The 18,975-nt window shown below is 49.9% G+C and overlaps 1 protein-coding gene across 2 annotated transcripts; it reads right to left on the bottom strand.

Moving 5' to 3' along the window:
• Positions 1-13,478: 13,478 nt before the first annotated feature.
• LOC308179205 (uncharacterized protein) lies at positions 13,479-17,280 on the bottom strand. Of its 2 annotated transcripts, none has more exons than XR_013940279.1 (2): positions 13,722-13,759; positions 13,479-13,585 (listed from the first exon to the last, which is right to left on the bottom strand). XR_013940279.1 is itself a non-coding variant. In XM_080559023.1 (2 exons), exon 1 carries the CDS (start codon positions 17,274-17,276, stop codon positions 14,223-14,225), a length of 3,054 nt encoding a protein of 1,017 aa, XP_080415149.1. In that variant the 5' UTR covers positions 17,277-17,280; the 3' UTR covers positions 13,479-13,585; positions 13,826-14,222. The 2 variants fall into 2 exon arrangements, 1 of the variants encoding a protein (XP_080415149.1); XM_080559023.1 differs by lacking the exon at positions 13,722-13,759 and adding an exon at positions 13,826-17,280.
• Between the last annotated feature and the right edge of the window lie 1,695 nt (positions 17,281-18,975).

Raw genomic sequence — 18,975 nt, 5'->3', positions numbered from 1 at the left:
CAGCAGGCATGCAGCTACCTCCAAAGTAGAGCCAAACTTGTGAGGGACTTAACGAGGGGGGGTCTTCAGCTGGTATTGACAAGCAGTTGTGTATTTGGAGCTAGCCCAGAAGTTTTGCAAAACAAGATGAGCGAAGGGAAGTGAAGGTACCCAGGCAGGTAGCTCCCTCGAAAACTGGCCAAAGTTGTCAGGTACCTCCCCTGAAGCGATCTGAGGAGAGGATCCCAAACTAAATCTGTATGTGGAGGTAGCCACAAAGTTTTGGCAACCAAGATGAGCCAGAGGCAAGAGAAGCCTCTTGGCATGCACGTCCCTCCAAAATTGGCCAATGTTGTCGGGTACGTAGCCTGAAGGGGTCTGCGGACCGAATCCACAAGTCCCTCTCTCTCTGGAAGAGCCCCAAAACTTTCACCAAGTATGCCTGGGAGGAGGAACGGGTAGCTACTGGGCATGCACGTACTTCCCAATTTGGCCAGACTTCAGGTAGATCCCCCATACGGGTGTCCTGCTTTTCCAGAACTGGTGCAGGCAACACAGAATTTTGCATAAGTACAATGTGGTGGAGGCAAAGGTAGCTACCGGGCATGTAGCAACCTCTGAATTAGGCAAAATTCTCTGTTAGCTAGCCTAGAGGGATCCGAGTTTAGGATCCACAAAGAAAAAATCTCTCTTGGAGGAAGCCAAGTCTTTTTTCTAGAAGCATGCCGAGGTGAGAAGGCAAGGGTAGCTACCAGGCATACACTTCCCTCTAAACTTGGCCGAACTTGTGGTGTCCCTACCCTGAAGGGCTTTGCAGCCGGTACCCAGAGCTAAATGTTTCTCAGGCAGAATCCCAAACATTTGCAGAAGCTTCCCTGGAGGAGGCAATGGTAGCCAGCAGGCATGCAGCTACCTCCAAAGTAGAGCCAAAATTGTGAGGAACTTAACGCGGAGGGGTCTTCAGCTGGTATTGACAAGCAGTTGTGTATTTGGAGCTAGCCCAGAAGTTTTGCAAAACAAGATGAGCGAAGGGAAGTGAAGGTACCCAGGCAGGTAGCTCCCTCGAAAACTGGCCAAAGTTGTCAGGTACCTCCCCTGAAGCGATCTGAGGAGAGGATCCCAAACTAAATCTGTATGTGGAGGTAGCCACAAAGTTTTGGCAACCAAGATGAGCCAGAGGCAAGAGAAGCCTCTTGGCATGCACCTCCCTCCAAAATTGGCCAATGTTGTCGGGTACGTAGCCTGAAGGGGTCTGCGGACCGAATCCACAAGTCCCTCTCTCTCTGGAAGAGCCCCAAAACTTTCACCAAGTATGCCTGGGAGGAGGAACGGGTAGCTACTGGGCATGCACGTACTTCCCAATTTGGCCAGACTTCAGGTAGATCCCCCATACGGGTGTCCTGCTTTTCCAGAACTTGTGCAGGTAACACAGAATTTTGCATAAGTACAATGTGGTGGAGGCAAAGGTAGCTACCGGGCATGTAGCAACCTCTGAATTAGGCAAAATTCTCTGTTAGCTAGCCTAGAGGGATCCGAGTTTAGGATCCACAAAGAAAAAATCTCTCTTGGAGGAAGCCAAGTCTTTTTTCTAGAAGCATGCCGAGGTGAGAAGGCAAGGGTAGCTACCAGGCATACACTTCCCTCTAAACTTGGCCGAACTTGTGGTGTCCCTACCCTGAAGGGCTTTGCAGCCGGTACCCAGAGCTAAATGTTTCTCAGGCAGAATCCCAAACATTTGCAGAAGCTTCCCTGGAGGAGGCAATGGTAGCCAGCAGGCATGCAGCTACCTCCAAAGTAGAGCCAAAATTGTGAGGAACTTAACGCGGAGGGGTCTTCAGCTGGTATTGACAAGCAGTTGTGTATTTGGAGCTAGCCCAGAAGTTTTGCAAAACAAGATGAGCGAAGGGAAGTGAAGGTACCCAGGCAGGTAGCTCCCTCGAAAACTGGCCAAAGTTGTCAGGTACCTCCCCTGAAGCGATCTGAGGAGAGGATCCCAAACTAAATCTGTATGTGGAGGTAGCCACAAAGTTTTGGCAACCAAGATGAGCCAGAGGCAAGAGAAGCCTCTTGGCATGCACCTCCCTCCAAAATTGGCCAATGTTGTCGGGTACGTAGCCTGAAGGGGTCTGCGGACCGAATCCACAAGTCCCTCTCTCTCTGGAAGAGCCCCAAAACTTTCACCAAGTATGCCTGGGAGGAGGAACGGGTAGCTACTGGGCATGCACGTACTTCCCAATTTGGCCAGACTTCAGGTAGATCCCCCATACGGGTGTCCTGCTTTTCCAGAACTTGTGCAGGTAACACAGAATTTTGCATAAGTACAATGTGGTGGAGGCAAAGGTAGCTACCGGGCATGTAGCAACCTCTGAATTAGGCAAAATTCTCTGTTAGCTAGCCTAGAGGGATCCGAGTTTAGGATCCACAAAGAAAAAATCTCTCTTGGAGGAAGCCAAGTCTTTTTTCTAGAAGCATGCCGAGGTGAGAAGGCAAGGGTAGCTACCAGGCATACACTTCCCTCTAAACTTGGCCGAACTTGTGGTGTCCCTACCCTGAAGGGCTTTGCAGCCGGTACCCAGAGCTAAATGTTTCTCAGGCAGAATCCCAAACATTTGCAGAAGCTTCCCTGGAGGAGGCAATGGTAGCCAGCAGGCATGCAGCTACCTCCAAAGTAGAGCCAAAATTGTGAGGGACTTAACGCGGAGGGGTCTTCAGCTGGTATTGACAAGCAGTTGTGTATTTGGAGCTAGCCCAGAAGTTTTGCAAAACAAGATGAGCGAAGGGAAGTGAAGGTACCCAGGCAGGTAGCTCCCTCGAAAACTGGCCAAAGTTGTCAGGTACCTCCCCTGAAGCGATCTGAGGAGAGGATCCCAAACTAAATCTGTATGTGGAGGTAGCCACAAAGTTTTGGCAACCAAGATGAGCCAGAGGCAAGAGAAGCCTCTTGGCATGCACCTCCCTCCAAAATTGGCCAATGTTGTCGGGTACGTAGCCTGAAGGGGTCTGCGGACCGAATCCACAAGTCCCTCTCTCTCTGGAAGAGCCCCAAAACTTTCACCAAGTATGCCTGGGAGGAGGAACGGGTAGCTACTGGGCATGCACGTACTTCCCAGTTTGGCCAGACTTCAGGTAGATCCCCCATACGGGTGTCCTGCTTTTCCAGAACTTGTGCAGGTAACACAGAATTTTGCATAAGTACAATGTGGTGGAGGCAAAGGTAGCTACCGGGCATGTAGCAACCTCTGAATTAGGCAAAATTCTCTGTTAGCTAGCCTAGAGGGATCCGAGTTTAGGATCCACAAAGAAAAAATCTCTCTTGGAGGAAGCCAAGTCTTTTTTTCTAGAAGCATGCCGAGGTGAGAAGGCAAGGGTAGCTACCAGGCATACACTTCCCTCTAAACTTGGCCGAACTTGTGGTGTCCCTACCCTGAAGGGCTTTGCAGCCGGTACCCAGAGCTAAATGTTTCTCAGGCAGAATCCCAAACATTTGCAGAAGCTTCCCTGGAGGAGGCAATGGTAGCCAGCAGGCATGCAGCTACCTCCAAAGTAGAGCCAAACTTGTGAGGGACTTAACGCGGGGGGGTCTTCAGCTGGTATTGACAAGCAGTTGTGTATTTGGAGCTAGCCCAAAAGTTTTGCAAAACAAGATGAGCGAAGGGAAGTGAAGGTACCCAGGCAGGTAGCTCCCTCGAAAACTGGCCAAAGTTGTCAGGTACCTCCCCTGAAGCGATCTGAGGAGAGGATCCCAAACTAAATCTGTATGTGGAGGTAGCCACAAAGTTTTGGCAACCAAGATGAGCCAGAGGCAAGAGAAGCCTCTTGGCATGCACGTCCCTCCAAAATTGGCCAATGTTGTCGGGTACGTAGCCTGAAGGGGTCTGCGGACCGAATCCACAAGTCCCTCTCTCTCTGGAAGAGCCCCAAAACTTTCACCAAGTATGCCTGGGAGGAGGAACGGGTAGCTACTGGGCATGCACGTACTTCCCAATTTGGCCAGACTTCAGGTAGATCCCCCATACGGGTGTCCTGCTTTTCCAGAACTTGTGCAGGTAACACAGAATTTTGCATAAGTACAATGTGGTGGAGGCAAAGGTAGCTACCGGGCATGTAGCAACCTCTGAATTAGGCAAAATTCTCTGTTAGCTAGCCTAGAGGGATCCGAGTTTAGGATCCACAAAGAAAAAATCTCTCTTGGAGGAAGCCAAGTCTTTTTTCTAGAAGCATGCCGAGGTGAGAAGGCAAGGGTAGCTACCAGGCATACACTTCCCTCTAAACTTGGCCGAACTTGTGGTGTCCCTACCCTGAAGGGCTTTGCAGCCGGTACCCAGAGCTAAATGTTTCTCAGGCAGAATCCCAAACATTTGCAGAAGCTTCCCTGGAGGAGGCAATGGTAGCCAGCAGGCATGCAGCTACCTCCAAAGTAGAGCCAAAATTGTGAGGGACTTAACGCGGGGGGGTCTTCAGCTGGTATTGACAAGCAGTTGTGTATTTGGAGCTAGCCCAAAAGTTTTGCAAAACAAGATGAGCGAAGGGAAGTGAAGGTACCCAGGCAGGTAGCTCCCTCGAAAACTGGCCAAAGTTGTCAGGTACCTCCCCTGAAGCGATCTGAGGAGAGGATCCCAAACTAAATCTGTATGTGGAGGTAGCCACAAAGTTTTGGCAACCAAGATGAGCCAGAGGCAAGAGAAGCCTCTTGGCATGCACCTCCCTCCAAAATTGGCCAATGTTGTCGGGTACGTAGCCTGAAGGGGTCTGCGGACCGAATCCACAAGTCCCTCTCTCTCTGGAAGAGCCCCAAAACTTTCACCAAGTATGCCTGGGAGGAGGAACGGGTAGCTACTGGGCATGCACGTACTTCCCAATTTGGCCAGACTTCAGGTAGATCCCCCATACGGGTGTCCTGCTTTTCCAGAACTTGTGCAGGCAACACAGAATTTTGCATAAGTACAATGTGGTGGAGGCAAAGGTAGCTACCGGGCATGTAGCAACCTCTGAATTAGGCAAAATTCTCTGTTAGCTAGCCTAGAGGGATCCGAGTTTAGGATCCACAAAGAAAAAATCTCTCTTGGAGGAAGCCAAGTCTTTTTTCTAGAAGCATGCCGAGGTGAGAAGGCAAGGGTAGCTACCAGGCATACACTTCCCTCTAAACTTGGCCGAACTTGTGGTGTCCCTACCCTGAAGGGCTTTGCAGCCGGTACCCAGAGCTAAATGTTTCTCAGGCAGAATCCCAAACATTTGCAGAAGCTTCCCTGGAGGAGGCAATGGTAGCCAGCAGGCATGCAGCTACCTCCAAAGTAGAGCCAAAATTGTGAGGAACTTAACGCGGAGGGGTCTTCAGCTGGTATTGACAAGCAGTTGTGTATTTGGAGCTAGCCCAGAAGTTTTGCAAAACAAGATGAGCGAAGGGAAGTGAAGGTACCCAGGCAGGTAGCTCCCTCGAAAACTGGCCAAAGTTGTCAGGTACCTCCCCTGAAGCGATCTGAGGAGAGGATCCCAAACTAAATCTGTATGTGGAGGTAGCCACAAAGTTTTGGCAACCAAGATGAGCCAGAGGCAAGAGAAGCCTCTTGGCATGCACCTCCCTCCAAAATTGGCCAATGTTGTCGGGTACGTAGCCTGAAGGGGTCTGCGGACCGAATCCACAAGTCCCTCTCTCTCTGGAAGAGCCCCAAAACTTTCACCAAGTATGCCTGGGAGGAGGAACGGGTAGCTACTGGGCATGCACGTACTTCCCAATTTGGCCAGACTTCAGGTAGATCCCCCATACGGGTGTCCTGCTTTTCCAGAACTTGTGCAGGTAACACAGAATTTTGCATAAGTACAATGTGGTGGAGGCAAAGGTAGCTACCGGGCATGTAGCAACCTCTGAATTAGGCAAAATTCTCTGTTAGCTAGCCTAGAGGGATCCGAGTTTAGGATCCACAAAGAAAAAATCTCTCTTGGAGGAAGCCAAGTCTTTTTTCTAGAAGCATGCCGAGGTGAGAAGGCAAGGGTAGCTACCAGGCATACACTTCCCTCTAAACTTGGCCGAACTTGTGGTGTCCCTACCCTGAAGGGCTTTGCAGCCGGTACCCAGAGCTAAATGTTTCTCAGGCAGAATCCCAAACATTTGCAGAAGCTTCCCTGGAGGAGGCAATGGTAGCCAGCAGGCATGCAGCTACGTCCAAAGTAGAGCCAAAATTGTGAGGGACTTAACGCGGGGGGGTCTTCAGCTGGTATTGACAAGCAGTTGTGTATTTGGAGCTAGCCCAGAAGTTTTGCAAAACAAGATGAGCGAAGGGAAGTGAAGGTACCCAGGCAGGTAGCTCCCTCGAAAACTGGCCAAAGTTGTCAGGTACCTCCCCTGAAGCGATCTGAGGAGAGGATCCCAAACTAAATCTGTATGTGGAGGTAGCCACAAAGTTTTGGCAACCAAGATGAGCCAGAGGCAAGAGAAGCCTCTTGGCATGCACCTCCCTCCAAAATTGGCCAATGTTGTCGGGTACGTAGCCTGAAGGGGTCTGCGGACCGAATCCACAAGTCCCTCTCTCTCTGGAAGAGCCCCAAAACTTTCACCAAGTATGCCTGGGAGGAGGAACGGGTAGCTACTGGGCATGCACGTACTTCCCAATTTGGCCAGACTTCAGGTAGATCCCCCATACGGGTGTCCTGCTTTTCCAGAACTTGTGCAGGTAACACAGAATTTTGCATAAGTACAATGTGGTGGAGGCAAAGGTAGCTACCGGGCATGTAGCAACCTCTGAATTAGGCAAAATTCTCTGTTAGCTAGCCTAGAGGGATCCGAGTTTAGGATCCACAAAGAAAAAATCTCTCTTGGAGGAAGCCAAGTCTTTTTTCTAGAAGCATGCCGAGGTGAGAAGGCAAGGGTAGCTACCAGGCATACACTTCCCTCTAAACTTGGCCGAACTTGTGGTGTCCCTACCCTGAAGGGCTTTGCAGCCGGTACCCAGAGCTAAATGTTTCTCAGGCAGAATCCCAAACATTTGCAGAAGCTTCCCTGGAGGAGGCAATGGTAGCCAGCAGGCATGCAGCTACCTCCAAAGTAGAGCCAAACTTGTGAGGAACTTAACGCGGAGGGGTCTTCAGCTGGTATTGACAAGCAGTTGTGTATTTGGAGCTAGCCCAGAAGTTTTGCAAAACAAGATGAGCGAAGGGAAGTGAAGGTACCCAGGCAGGTAGCTCCCTCGAAAACTGGCCAAAGTTGTCAGGTACCTCCCCTGAAGCGATCTGAGGATAGGATCCCAAACTAAATCTGTATGTGGAGGTAGCCACAAAGTTTTGGCAAAGAAGATCAGCCAGCTGTGTGGCATCCAGGGCAGCATTCCTAGCACAGGCAGTTTGTATGTGTTCTTGGACACTAGCTACGTGTGTCTTTATGGTGTCTGGGAGGCCACAGGTAAGGGGGAGTTAACCTTGCCAGCTGAATCAGGGCTTGCTTTGGGGATCTCCGTAAGAGATCCTTCTCCTGCATCGCTTGTATGCAGGCTGGTTTTTGAACAGATGCAGCCAAATGGGAGAACCCTGAGGTCTTCCTGAGAAGGGATTGTCCTCTTTCTTGTGGGTCTATTCCACTGACCCAATAGGCAGCTAAAATGAATCTATGCCACTAACCCTATAGGCAGTTAATATGTTTATTTAACGTATAAATGCTATCGCAGGTATTCCTCACCAAAGTGAAGGTGAAGGTGCAGAGCTTACCAAGGAGGTGTCCCTGTCTTGGTGGAGAAGGAGCACAGAACATCGACTGCCTCTTCTAGGTTTTCAATTATTCCTTCTGCCCTCTCCCCACCCGCTCCCCCCAGCTCTCCCTTTTTCCTCACTCTAGGGTTTTGCTGTCATGAATTTTTTTACCACTACCTGCTAACACTTTTATATCCTAAGCTTATCTGTCCCACCCTGGGATGACAATGAGCATAATTTGGGCAAAAAATTGAGTATTATAATCTTCTATGTTTAGTATGTACTTCCTCAAGCTCCTTATCTTTTTAAGAGTTAACTTTAATGTTCATTTTATAAAGAATGAAGAAAAAGGTTTCACTCTGGGCACCGCAGACTTCAAGATTCTGTTCTGATGCCCAGAGAGGGTTTGGCACAGCCTGGGTATGCTGCTTTTGTTCAGAACTAAGGCATGTAGGCCCAACTTTTCCAGTGTGCTCCAGGCACCTGTCAGGACCCCCTGGGGCAGGACAGCCCAGCCGTGAGCTTGAGAGAGCTGGGCCATGGACGTCCTGGCTGTGGAGCTTCTCAGGGGCAGAGGTATGGTGGAACCAAAAGAGAGTGTTCATCTCCAGGGGAAAGAGAGAGAAGTCCGCCCTGTGGCACTTGGGGACTCCTGGACTCGCACATGCAGCACCTCGCTCAGGACCAAGCATGGGGACGCAGCTCCTTGGGAAGCCAAGGACAGGGACCGTGACCACATGGCAGCCCTGTGCTGTGAGGTGCAGTGCATATTGTGACCCGGAGTGGTGCTAGGCAACCGCCATGTCCCAGTGCAGGGCTGACAGGCACAGCCTCAGTCACCCCCAAGGCAGAGCTGGCCCCAGCCCAGACGTGCGGCTCCCAACAGGGTCCTGGGGCACCAGTGCAGGTGGGCTCGAGCTGGATGGTCTTTAAGGTCCCTTCCAACCCCAGGCATTGTAGGATTCTATGAGGGAGGCGGTGCACAAGGAATATGGGGTGGGGTGCTGATGTTTGAAAAAAGCAAAGAAACAACAAAACTAAGAGGAGGATTCAAACTAACAAAAGTGGTAGGATTGAAGGAAAGACCAAAGAAAGAAAAGGTCGTAATGCAAAGAAACACCCAAACAAAACAAAAGGAAACAAACACTGTCTATTCCATTGTTGCAGGGTTGGGAACCTACACCAATGGACACAAACGAACTAGAGCAACAGCCTTGGAGGAGTTTGAGGCAGCAACCCGAGGTTTCAGCTGTGTTCAGAGAATGCGAAAAGGAAAGGCTCAATGAGATGCTTGGAAGGAGCCTTAAGGGGCAAACAGGACCAGACCTCAACAAATGGAAAAAAACCTGGGGAAGCTCCGTGCAATTTGAGCTAATCCGTGAGAGCTACAGGACATGCAGACACAGGCAGGTAACAAATACCAGACAGGTAAGCTGCTTTTCCAGAACTAAAGCAGGTAAGGAAAAATTTTCCCTAAGTAAAATGTGGTGGAGGCAAAGGTAGCTAGCGGGCCTGTACCAACGTCCAAATTAGCCAGAATTCTCTGTTACCTAGCCTAGAGGGATCCGGGTTTAGGATCCTCAAAGAAAAAATCTCTCTTGGAGGAAGCCAAATCTTTTTTCTAGAAGCATGCCGAGGTGAGAAGGCAAGGGTAGCTACCAGGCATACACTTCCCTGTAAACTTGGCCAACCTTGTGGTGTCCCTACCCTGAAGGGCTTTGCAGCTGGTACCCAGAGCTAAATGTGTCTCAGGCAGAATCCCATACATTTTGAGAAACTTTTGTGGAGGAAGCGATGGTTGCTAGCAGGCATGCAGCTACGTCCAAAGTAGGGCCAAAGTTGAGAGGGACGTAACGCAGAGGGGTCTTCAGCTGGTATTGACAAGCAGTTGTGTATTTGGAGCTAGCCCAGAAGTTTTGCAAAACAAGATGAGCGAAGGGAAGTGAAGGTACCCAGGCAGGTAGCTCCCTCGAAAACTGGCCAAAGTTGTCAGGTACCTCCCCTGAAGCGATCTGAGGAGAGGATCCCAAACTAAATCTGTATGTGGAGGTAGCCACAAAGTTTTGGCAACCAAGATGAGCCAGAGGCAAGAGAAGCCTCTTGGCATGCACGTCCCTCCAAAATTGGCCAATGTTGTCAGGTACGTAGCCTGAAGGGGTCTGCGGACCGAATCCACAAGTCCCTCTCTCTCTGGAAGAGCCCCAAAACTTTCACCAAGTATGCCTGGGAGGAGGAACGGGTAGCTACTGGGCATGCACGTACTTCCCAATTTGGCCAGACTTCAGGTAGATCCCCCATACGGGTGTCCTGCTTTACCAGAACTTGTGCAGGTAACACAGAATTTTGCATAAGTACAATGTGGTGGAGGCAAAGGTAGCTACCGGGCATGTAGCAACCTCTGAATTAGGCAAAATTCTCTGTTAGCTAGCCTAGAGGGATCCGAGTTTAGGATCCACAAAGAAAAAATCTCTCTTGGAGGAAGCCAAGTCTTTTTTCTAGAAGCATGCCGAGGTGAGAAGGCAAGGGTAGCTACCAGGCATACACTTCCCTCTAAACTTGGCCGAACTTGTGGTGTCCCTACCCTGAAGGGCTTTGCAGCCGGTACCCAGAGCTAAATGTTTCTCAGGCAGAATCCCAAACATTTGCAGAAGCTTCCCTGGAGGAGGCAATGGTAGCCAGCAGGCATGCAGCTACCTCCAAAGTAGAGCCAAACTTGTGAGGGACTTAACGCGGGGGGGTCTTCAGCTGGTATTGACAAGCAGTTGTGTATTTGGAGCTAGCCCAAAAGTTTTGCAAAACAAGATGAGCGAAGGGAAGTGAAGGTACCCAGGCAGGTAGCTCCCTCGAAAACTGGCCAAAGTTGTCAGGTACCTCCCCTGAAGCGATCTGAGGAGAGGATCCCAAACTAAATCTGTATGTGGAGGTAGCCACAAAGTTTTGGCAACCAAGATGAGCCAGAGGCAAGAGAAGCCTCTTGGCATGCACCTCCCTCCAAAATTGGCCAATGTTGTCGGGTACGTAGCCTGAAGGGGTCTGCGGACCGAATCCACAAGTCCCTCTCTCTCTGGAAGAGCCCCAAAACTTTCACCAAGTATGCCTGGGAGGAGGAACGGGTAGCTACTGGGCATGCACGTACTTCCCAATTTGGCCAGACTTCAGGTAGATCCCCCATACGGGTGTCCTGCTTTTCCAGAACTGGTGCAGGCAACACAGAATTTTGCATAAGTACAATGTGGTGGAGGCAAAGGTAGCTACCGGGCATGTAGCAACCTCTGAATTAGGCAAAATTCTCTGTTAGCTAGCCTAGAGGGATCCGAGTTTAGGATCCACAAAGAAAAAATCTCTCTTGGAGGAAGCCAAGTCTTTTTTCTAGAAGCATGCCGAGGTGAGAAGGCAAGGGTAGCTACCAGGCATACACTTCCCTCTAAACTTGGCCGAACTTGTGGTGTCCCTACCCTGAAGGGCTTTGCAGCCGGTACCCAGAGCTAAATGTTTCTCAGGCAGAATCCCAAACATTTGCAGAAGCTTCCCTGGAGGAGGCAATGGTAGCCAGCAGGCATGCAGCTACCTCCAAAGTAGAGCCAAACTTGTGAGGGACTTAACGCGGGGGGGTCTTCAGCTGGTATTGACAAGCAGTTGTGTATTTGGAGCTAGCCCAAAAGTTTTGCAAAACAAGATGAGCGAAGGGAAGTGAAGGTACCCAGGCAGGTAGCTCCCTCGAAAACTGGCCAAAGTTGTCAGGTACCTCCCCTGAAGCGATCTGAGGAGAGGATCCCAAACTAAATCTGTATGTGGAGGTAGCCACAAAGTTTTGGCAACCAAGATGAGCCAGAGGCAAGAGAAGCCTCTTGGCATGCACCTCCCTCCAAAATTGGCCAATGTTGTCGGGTACGTAGCCTGAAGGGGTCTGCGGACCGAATCCACAAGTCCCTCTCTCTCTGGAAGAGCCCCAAAACTTTCACCAAGTATGCCTGGGAGGAGGAACGGGTAGCTACTGGGCATGCACGTACTTCCCAATTTGGCCAGACTTCAGGTAGATCCCCCATACGGGTGTCCTGCTTTTCCAGAACTTGTGCAGGTAACACAGAATTTTGCATAAGTACAATGTGGTGGAGGCAAAGGTAGCTACCGGGCATGTAGCAACCTCTGAATTAGGCAAAATTCTCTGTTAGCTAGCCTAGAGGGATCCGAGTTTAGGATCCACAAAGAAAAAATCTCTCTTGGAGGAAGCCAAGTCTTTTTTCTAGAAGCATGCCGAGGTGAGAAGGCAAGGGTAGCTACCAGGCATACACTTCCCTCTAAACTTGGCCGAACTTGTGGTGTCCCTACCCTGAAGGGCTTTGCAGCCGGTACCCAGAGCTAAATGTTTCTCAGGCAGAATCCCAAACATTTGCAGAAGCTTCCCTGGAGGAGGCAATGGTAGCCAGCAGGCATGCAGCTACCTCCAAAGTAGAGCCAAACTTGTGAGGGACTTAACGCGGGGGGGTCTTCAGCTGGTATTGACAAGCAGTTGTGTATTTGGAGCTAGCCCAAAAGTTTTGCAAAACAAGATGAGCGAAGGGAAGTGAAGGTACCCAGGCAGGTAGCTCCCTCGAAAACTGGCCAAAGTTGTCAGGTACCTCCCCGGAAGCGATCTGAGGAGAGGATCCCAAACTAAATCTGTATGTGGAGGTAGCCACAAAGTTTTGGCAACCAAGATGAGCCAGAGGCAAGAGAAGCCTCTTGGCATGCACGTCCCTCCAAAATTGGCCAATGTTGTCGGGTACGTAGCCTGAAGGGGTCTGCGGACCGAATCCACAAGTCCCTCTCTCTCTGGAAGAGCCCCAAAACTTTCACCAAGTATGCCTGGGAGGAGGAACGGGTAGCTACTGGGCATGCACGTACTTCCCAATTTGGCCAGACTTCAGGTAGATCCCCCATACGGGTGTCCTGCTTTTCCAGAACTTGTGCAGGTAACACAGAATTTTGCATAAGTACAATGTAGTGGAGGCAAAGGTAGCTACCGGGCATGTAGCAACCTCTGAATTAGGCAAAATTCTCTGTTAGCTAGCCTAGAGGGATCCGAGTTTAGGATCCACAAAGAAAAAATCTCTCTTGGAGGAAGCCAAGTCTTTTTTCTAGAAGCATGCCGAGGTGAGAAGGCAAGGGTAGCTACCAGGCATACACTTCCCTCTAAACTTGGCCGAACTTGTGGTGTCCCTACCCTGAAGGGCTTTGCAGCCGGTACCCAGAGCTAAATGTTTCTCAGGCAGAATCCCAAACATTTGCAGAAGCTTCCCTGGAGGAGGCAATGGTAGCCAGCAGGCATGCAGCTACGTCCAAAGTAGAGCCAAAATTGTGAGGGACTTAACGCGGGGGGGTCTTCAGCTGGTATTGACAAGCAGTTGTGTATTTGGAGCTAGCCCAGAAGTTTTGCAAAACAAGATGAGCGAAGGGAAGTGAAGGTACCCAGGCAGGTAGCTCCCTCGAAAACTGGCCAAAGTTGTCAGGTACCTCCCCTGAAGCGATCTGAGGAGAGGATCCCAAACTAAATCTGTATGTGGAGGTAGCCACAAAGTTTTGGCAACCAAGATGAGCCAGAGGCAAGAGAAGCCTCTTGGCATGCACCTCCCTCCAAAATTGGCCAATGTTGTCGGGTACGTAGCCTGAAGGGGTCTGCGGACCGAATCCACAAGTCCCTCTCTCTCTGGAAGAGCCCCAAAACTTTCACCAAGTATGCCTGGGAGGAGGAACGGGTAGCTACTGGGCATGCACGTACTTCCCAATTTGGCCAGACTTCAGGTAGATCCCCCATACGGGTGTCCTGCTTTTCCAGAACTTGTGCAGGTGTTGTGGTTTAACCCGGCTGGCAGCTAAACACCACACAGCCGTTCGCTCACCCTCCCCCCTCCCTCTCTGGGATGGGGGGAGAGAAACGGGAAAGTGAAGCCTGTGAGTTGAGATAAAGACAGTTTATTAAGACAGGAAAATAATAATAACAATAATAATAATAATAGTGATAATGGTAATAGTATTAACAATAATAATGTGTAAGAAAACAAGTGATGCACAATGCAATTGCTCACCACCCGCTGACCGATGCCCAGCCTATTCCCGAGCAGCCGGCCCCCCCACCCCGGCCAGCCACCCCTATATATTGTTTAGCATGACGTCAGATGGTATGGAATACCCCTTTGGCCAGTTTGGGTCAGCTGTCCTGGGTCTGTCCCCTCCCAGCTCCTGCTGCACCCCCAGCCTGCTCGCTGGCAGGACAGAGCAAGAAGCCGAAAAGTCCTTGGCCTGGTGTAAACACTGCTCTGCAACAATTAAAACATCAGCATGTTATCAGCGCTCTTCTCATCCTAATCCAAAACATAGCACCCTACCAGCTACTATGAGCTACTTAACTCTGTCCTAACTGGAACCAGGACAGATATCCACCCCTTATTCCATACCATTTATGTCATGCTCAGGTTACACTCTGTCCAATACATTCTAATTAATCACCATTTTCATCTATGATATATAGCAATCATGGTAGTGATGACATACATTATTATATAATAATTAACATACTACAATTCAACTCATGGGCTATTCTCACCCAGTATCAAATCCCCTTGAGGTACACACCGGACCTCCCCATTCTTTTGCATTACCCACCAAGTGCATCCAGGTCCCTGAGCAAAAGCAATTCCACGAATGGGTTTGCCTTTTCCTGAGGCAGGAGTAGCCCAGACTGTTTTACCCAGCATGTTTCTTACGTGCACTACAGGAACTTTATCCCCTTCTACAGTGCGTAACAGGTTTGATTGGGCAGGTCCAGCTCGGTTGGCAGATCCCCTGGTATTGACTAACCAGGTGGCCTTTGCCAAATGTGTATCCCAATTTTTGAATGTCCCAGCACCCATTGCTTTCAGTGTAGTCTTCAACAGTCCATTGTATCGTTCAACTTTTCCAGAGGCTGGTGCATGATAGGGGATGTGATACACCCACTCAATACCATGTTCTTTGGCCCAAGTGTCTATAAGGTTGTTTCGGAAATGAGTCCCGTTGTCTGACTCAATTCTCTCTGGGGTGCCATGTCGCCATAAGACTTGCTTTTCAAGGCCCAGGATAGTGTTCCGGGCGGTGGCATGGGGCACAGGATATGTTTCCAGCCATCCGGTGGTTGCTTCCACCATTGTAAGTACGTGGCGCTTGCCGTTGCGGGTTTGAGGGAGTGTGATGTAATCAATCTGCCAGGCCTCTCCATATTTATATTTCAGCCATCGTCCTCCATACCAAAGAGGTTTTGACCGTTTGGCTTGCTTGATTGCAGCACATGTTTCACAGTCATGAATAACCTGTGCTATAGTGTCCATGGTCAGGTCCACCCCTCGATCACGAGCCCATCTGTAGGTTGCATCTCTACCTTGATGGCCTGAGGTGTCATGGGCCCATCGGGCTATAAATAATTCACCTTTATGTTGCCAGTCCAGGTCCACCTGAGCCACTTCAATCTTAGCAGCCTGATCCACCTGCTGGTTGTTTTGGTGTTCTTCAGTAGCCCGATTCTTGGGCACATGAGCATCTACATGGCGTACCTTTACAACCAGGTTCTCTACCCGGGCAGCAATATCTTGCCACAATGCCGCAGCCCAGATGGGCTTGCCCCTGCGCTGCCAGTTGTTCTGCTTCCATTGCTGTAACCACCCCCACAGGGCATTTGCTACCATCCATGAATCAGTATAGAGATAGAGAACTGGCCACTTTTCTCGTTCAGCAATATCTAAAGCCAGCTGAATGGCTTTTACTTCTGCAAACTGACTCGATTCACCTTCTCCCTCAGCAGCTTCTGCAACTCGTCGTGTAGGACTCCATACAGCAGCTTTCCATCTCCGATGCTTTCCCACAATACGACAGGACCCGTCAGTGAACAAGGCATATTTCTTCTCATTTTCCGGTAGCTTGTTGTACAGGGGGGCTTCTTCAGCACGAACCACCTCCTCCTCTGGTGATATCCCAAAGTATTTGCCTTCTGGCCAGTCCATAATCACCTCCAAGATTCCTGGGCGACTGGGGTTTCCTATTCGAGCCCGCTGAGTAATCAGTGCAACCCACTTGCTCCATGTAGCATCAGTTGCATGATGCGTAGAGGGGACCCTTCCTTTGAACATCCAGCCTAGTACCGGCAGTCGGGGTGCCAGGAGGAGCTGCGCTTCAGTACCGACCACTTCCGAAGCAGATCGAACTCCTTCATATGCTGCCAATATCTCCTTTTCAGTTGGAGTATAGCGGGCTTCAGATCCTCTGTATCCCCGACTCCAAAACCCCAGGGGTCGACCTCGAGTTTCCCCAGGTTCTTTCTGCCAGAGGCTCCAGGTGGGACCATTCTCTCCGGCTGCGGTGTAGAGCACATTCTTTACATCTGGTCCTGTTCGGACTGGCCCGAGGGCTACTGCATGAACTATTTCCTGCTTAATTTGTTCAAAGGCTTGTCGTTGCTCAGGGCCCCATTCAAAAGCATTCTTCTTACGGGTTACTTGGTAGAGCGGGTTTACAATCAGACTGTAATTTGGAATATGCATTCTCCAAAACCCCACGACACCTAGGAAAGTTTGTGTTTCTTTTTTGCTAGTTGGTGGAGACATAGCTGTTATTTTGTTGATCACATCCATTGGGATTTGACGGCGTCCATCTTGCCATTTTATTCCTAAAAACTGGATCTCTCGTGCAGGTCCTTTAACTTTATTCTGTTTTATGGCAAAACCGGCCTTCAGAAGGATTTGGACTATTTTCTTCCCTTTCTCGAAAACTTCTTCTGCAGTGTCACCCCACACAATGATGTCATCGATGTACTGCAGGTGTTCAGGAGCTTCCCCCTGCTCCAGCGCAGACTGGATCAGTCCATGGCAAATGGTAGGGCTGTGTTTCCACCCCTGGGGCAGCCGATTCCAAGTATATTGGACTCCCCTCCAAGTGAAAGCAAACTGTGGCCTGCACTGTGCTGCTAGAGGGATGGAGAAAAATGCATTAGCGATATCAATTGTGGCATACCACTTGGCTGCCTTTGATTCCAGTTCATACTGGAGTTCTAGCATGTCCGGCACTGCAGCACTCAGTGGTGGCGTGACTTCGTTCAGGCCACGATAGTCCACTGTTAGTCTCCACTCACCATTAGACTTTCGCACTGGCCATATGGGACTATTAAAAGGTGAATGAGTCTTGCTGATCACTCCTTGGCTCTCCAGTTGACGAATTAGCTTATGGATGGGACTCAGGGAGTCTCGGTTGGTGCGATATTGCCGCCGGTGCACAGTTGTGGTAGCGATCGGCACTTGCTGTTCTTCAACCCTCAGCAACCCCACAACAGAAGGGTCCTCTGAGAGACCAGGCAAGGTAGACAACTGTTTAATGTCCTCTGTCTCCAAAGCAGCTATGCCAAAAGCCCAGCGGAACCCTTTTGGGTCCTTGAAATATCCTCTTCTAAGATAGTCTATGCCAAGGATGCACGGAGCATCTGGGCCAGTCACAATACGGTGCTTTTGCCACTCATTACCGGTTAGACTCACTTCAGCCTCCAATACAGTTAACTGCTGGGATCCCCCCGTCACACCATAAATACAGATGGGCTCTGGCCCTTTATAGCTTGATGGCATTAGAGTACATTGTGCACCGGTGTCTACCAAAGCCTTATACTTCTGTGCGTCTGACGTGCCAGGCCATCGAATCCACACAGTCCAATAAACTCGATTGTCCCTTTCCTCCCCCTGGCTGGAGGCAGGGCCCCTCTAGTCCTGGTCAGAATCTTCATTTCTGTGTTTAAAGGACTGCCTGCTGGAAGTTGGAGCAGCAAACCTTTCAGAGAACTCCTTTTTCCCAATTGTTTTCCTTTGCAATTCACGTACCCGTGCCTCTAGGGTCGCAGTAGATTTTCCATCCCATTTTCTCATGTCCTCTCCATGGTCACGTAAGTAAAACCACAGGGTGGCGCGGTGTGTGTGCCCACCATATTGTCTTCCTTGCATAGATGAACGTTTACCCCTAATAGCTGAGACACTGGTTTGTACAGGTGGGGAGGAAAATAAACTCTCTTTAAGTTGGTGGATCTCTTCAGAAAGTTTCTCCAAGGTATTCTCTTTTAGCTGGTGAACACTAGTTCGTTCAGGTGAAGGGGAAGATAATCTTTCTTCAAGTTGGTGGATCTTTTCAGAAAGTTTCTCCAAAGCATTCTCTTTTAGCTGGTGGACACTGGTTCGTTCAGGTGAAGGGGAAGATAATCTTTCTTCAAGTTGGTGGATCTTTTCAGAAAGTTTCTCCAAAGCATTCTCTTTTAGCTGGTGGACACTGGTTCGTTCAGGTGAAGGGGAAGATAATCTTTCTTCAAGTTGGTGGATCTTTTCAGAAAGTTTCTCTAAAGCATTCTCTTTTAGCTGGTGGACACTGGTTCGTTCAGGTGGAGGGGAAGATAAATTCTCTTTAAGTTGGTGGACCTCTTCAGAGAGTTTCTCCACAGCTGAGACACAGGCCTTTAGGGAAGAGGAGAGATTTCCTTCGTACTGCCGGAGTATTTTAGTCACTTCATTCACTGTGGGATTCTCCTCCGTTTTCCAGGTTAGTATTGCCAATGAGTTGGCATATGATGATGGGGCACTCCGTACAAACTTCCGCCACATGGGTGGTGTACACTGGACTGCATCTGGATCTGTGGATGTTTGTGCGTCATCTAGGTCCTTATAAATTACTTCCCGTACGGCCAATTCCCTCAGGTACTGAATTCCCTTCTCCATGGTGGTCCATTTGCTTGGTAAACATACAAGTTCTTCCTTGAAGAGATACCTTTCCTTCACAGCTGACAGGAGACGCCTCCAGAGGCTGCGAGATTGTGCTCCATCTCCAATTGCTTTGTCAATGCATGCGTCCCTAGCAAGGGATCCCAGCCGCCTGGCTTCCTTGCCCTCCAATTCCACATAATTGGCTCCCGTGTCCCAGCACCGGAGCAGCCAGGTGACAAGCTGCTCGCCTATACAGCGACCAAAATCTTTTCGCACATCTCGTAGCTCACGCTGGTATAGAGTCCGGGTAGTTACTGTTGATTTTCCGACATCCTCATCCTCATCTTCAGTCTCCTGCACCTTTGATGGCTGGTATGGAGTCCGGGTAGTTACTGTTGATTTTTCGCCATCCTCATCCTCATCTTCAGTCTCCTGCACCTTTGATGGCCCAGCCTCGTCTTCACTTCGCCCAGACTTAGCAGAAGACTGTCTGCGTTTTAAACGACCTGAGCCTCTATACCATTTTTTCACCTTGTCTACAGGGGCAACTTGCACTGCTACAGCTCGTTTCTCTGACCCAGCC

This window comes from Anser brachyrhynchus, assembly GCF_964034855.1.
Source record: "Anser brachyrhynchus genome assembly, chromosome: 17".
Taxonomy (NCBI): domain Eukaryota; kingdom Metazoa; phylum Chordata; class Aves; order Anseriformes; family Anatidae; genus Anser; species Anser brachyrhynchus.
Note: the sequence above shows the minus strand (reverse complement) of the source record. Positions and strands in the feature narration are given on the sequence as shown.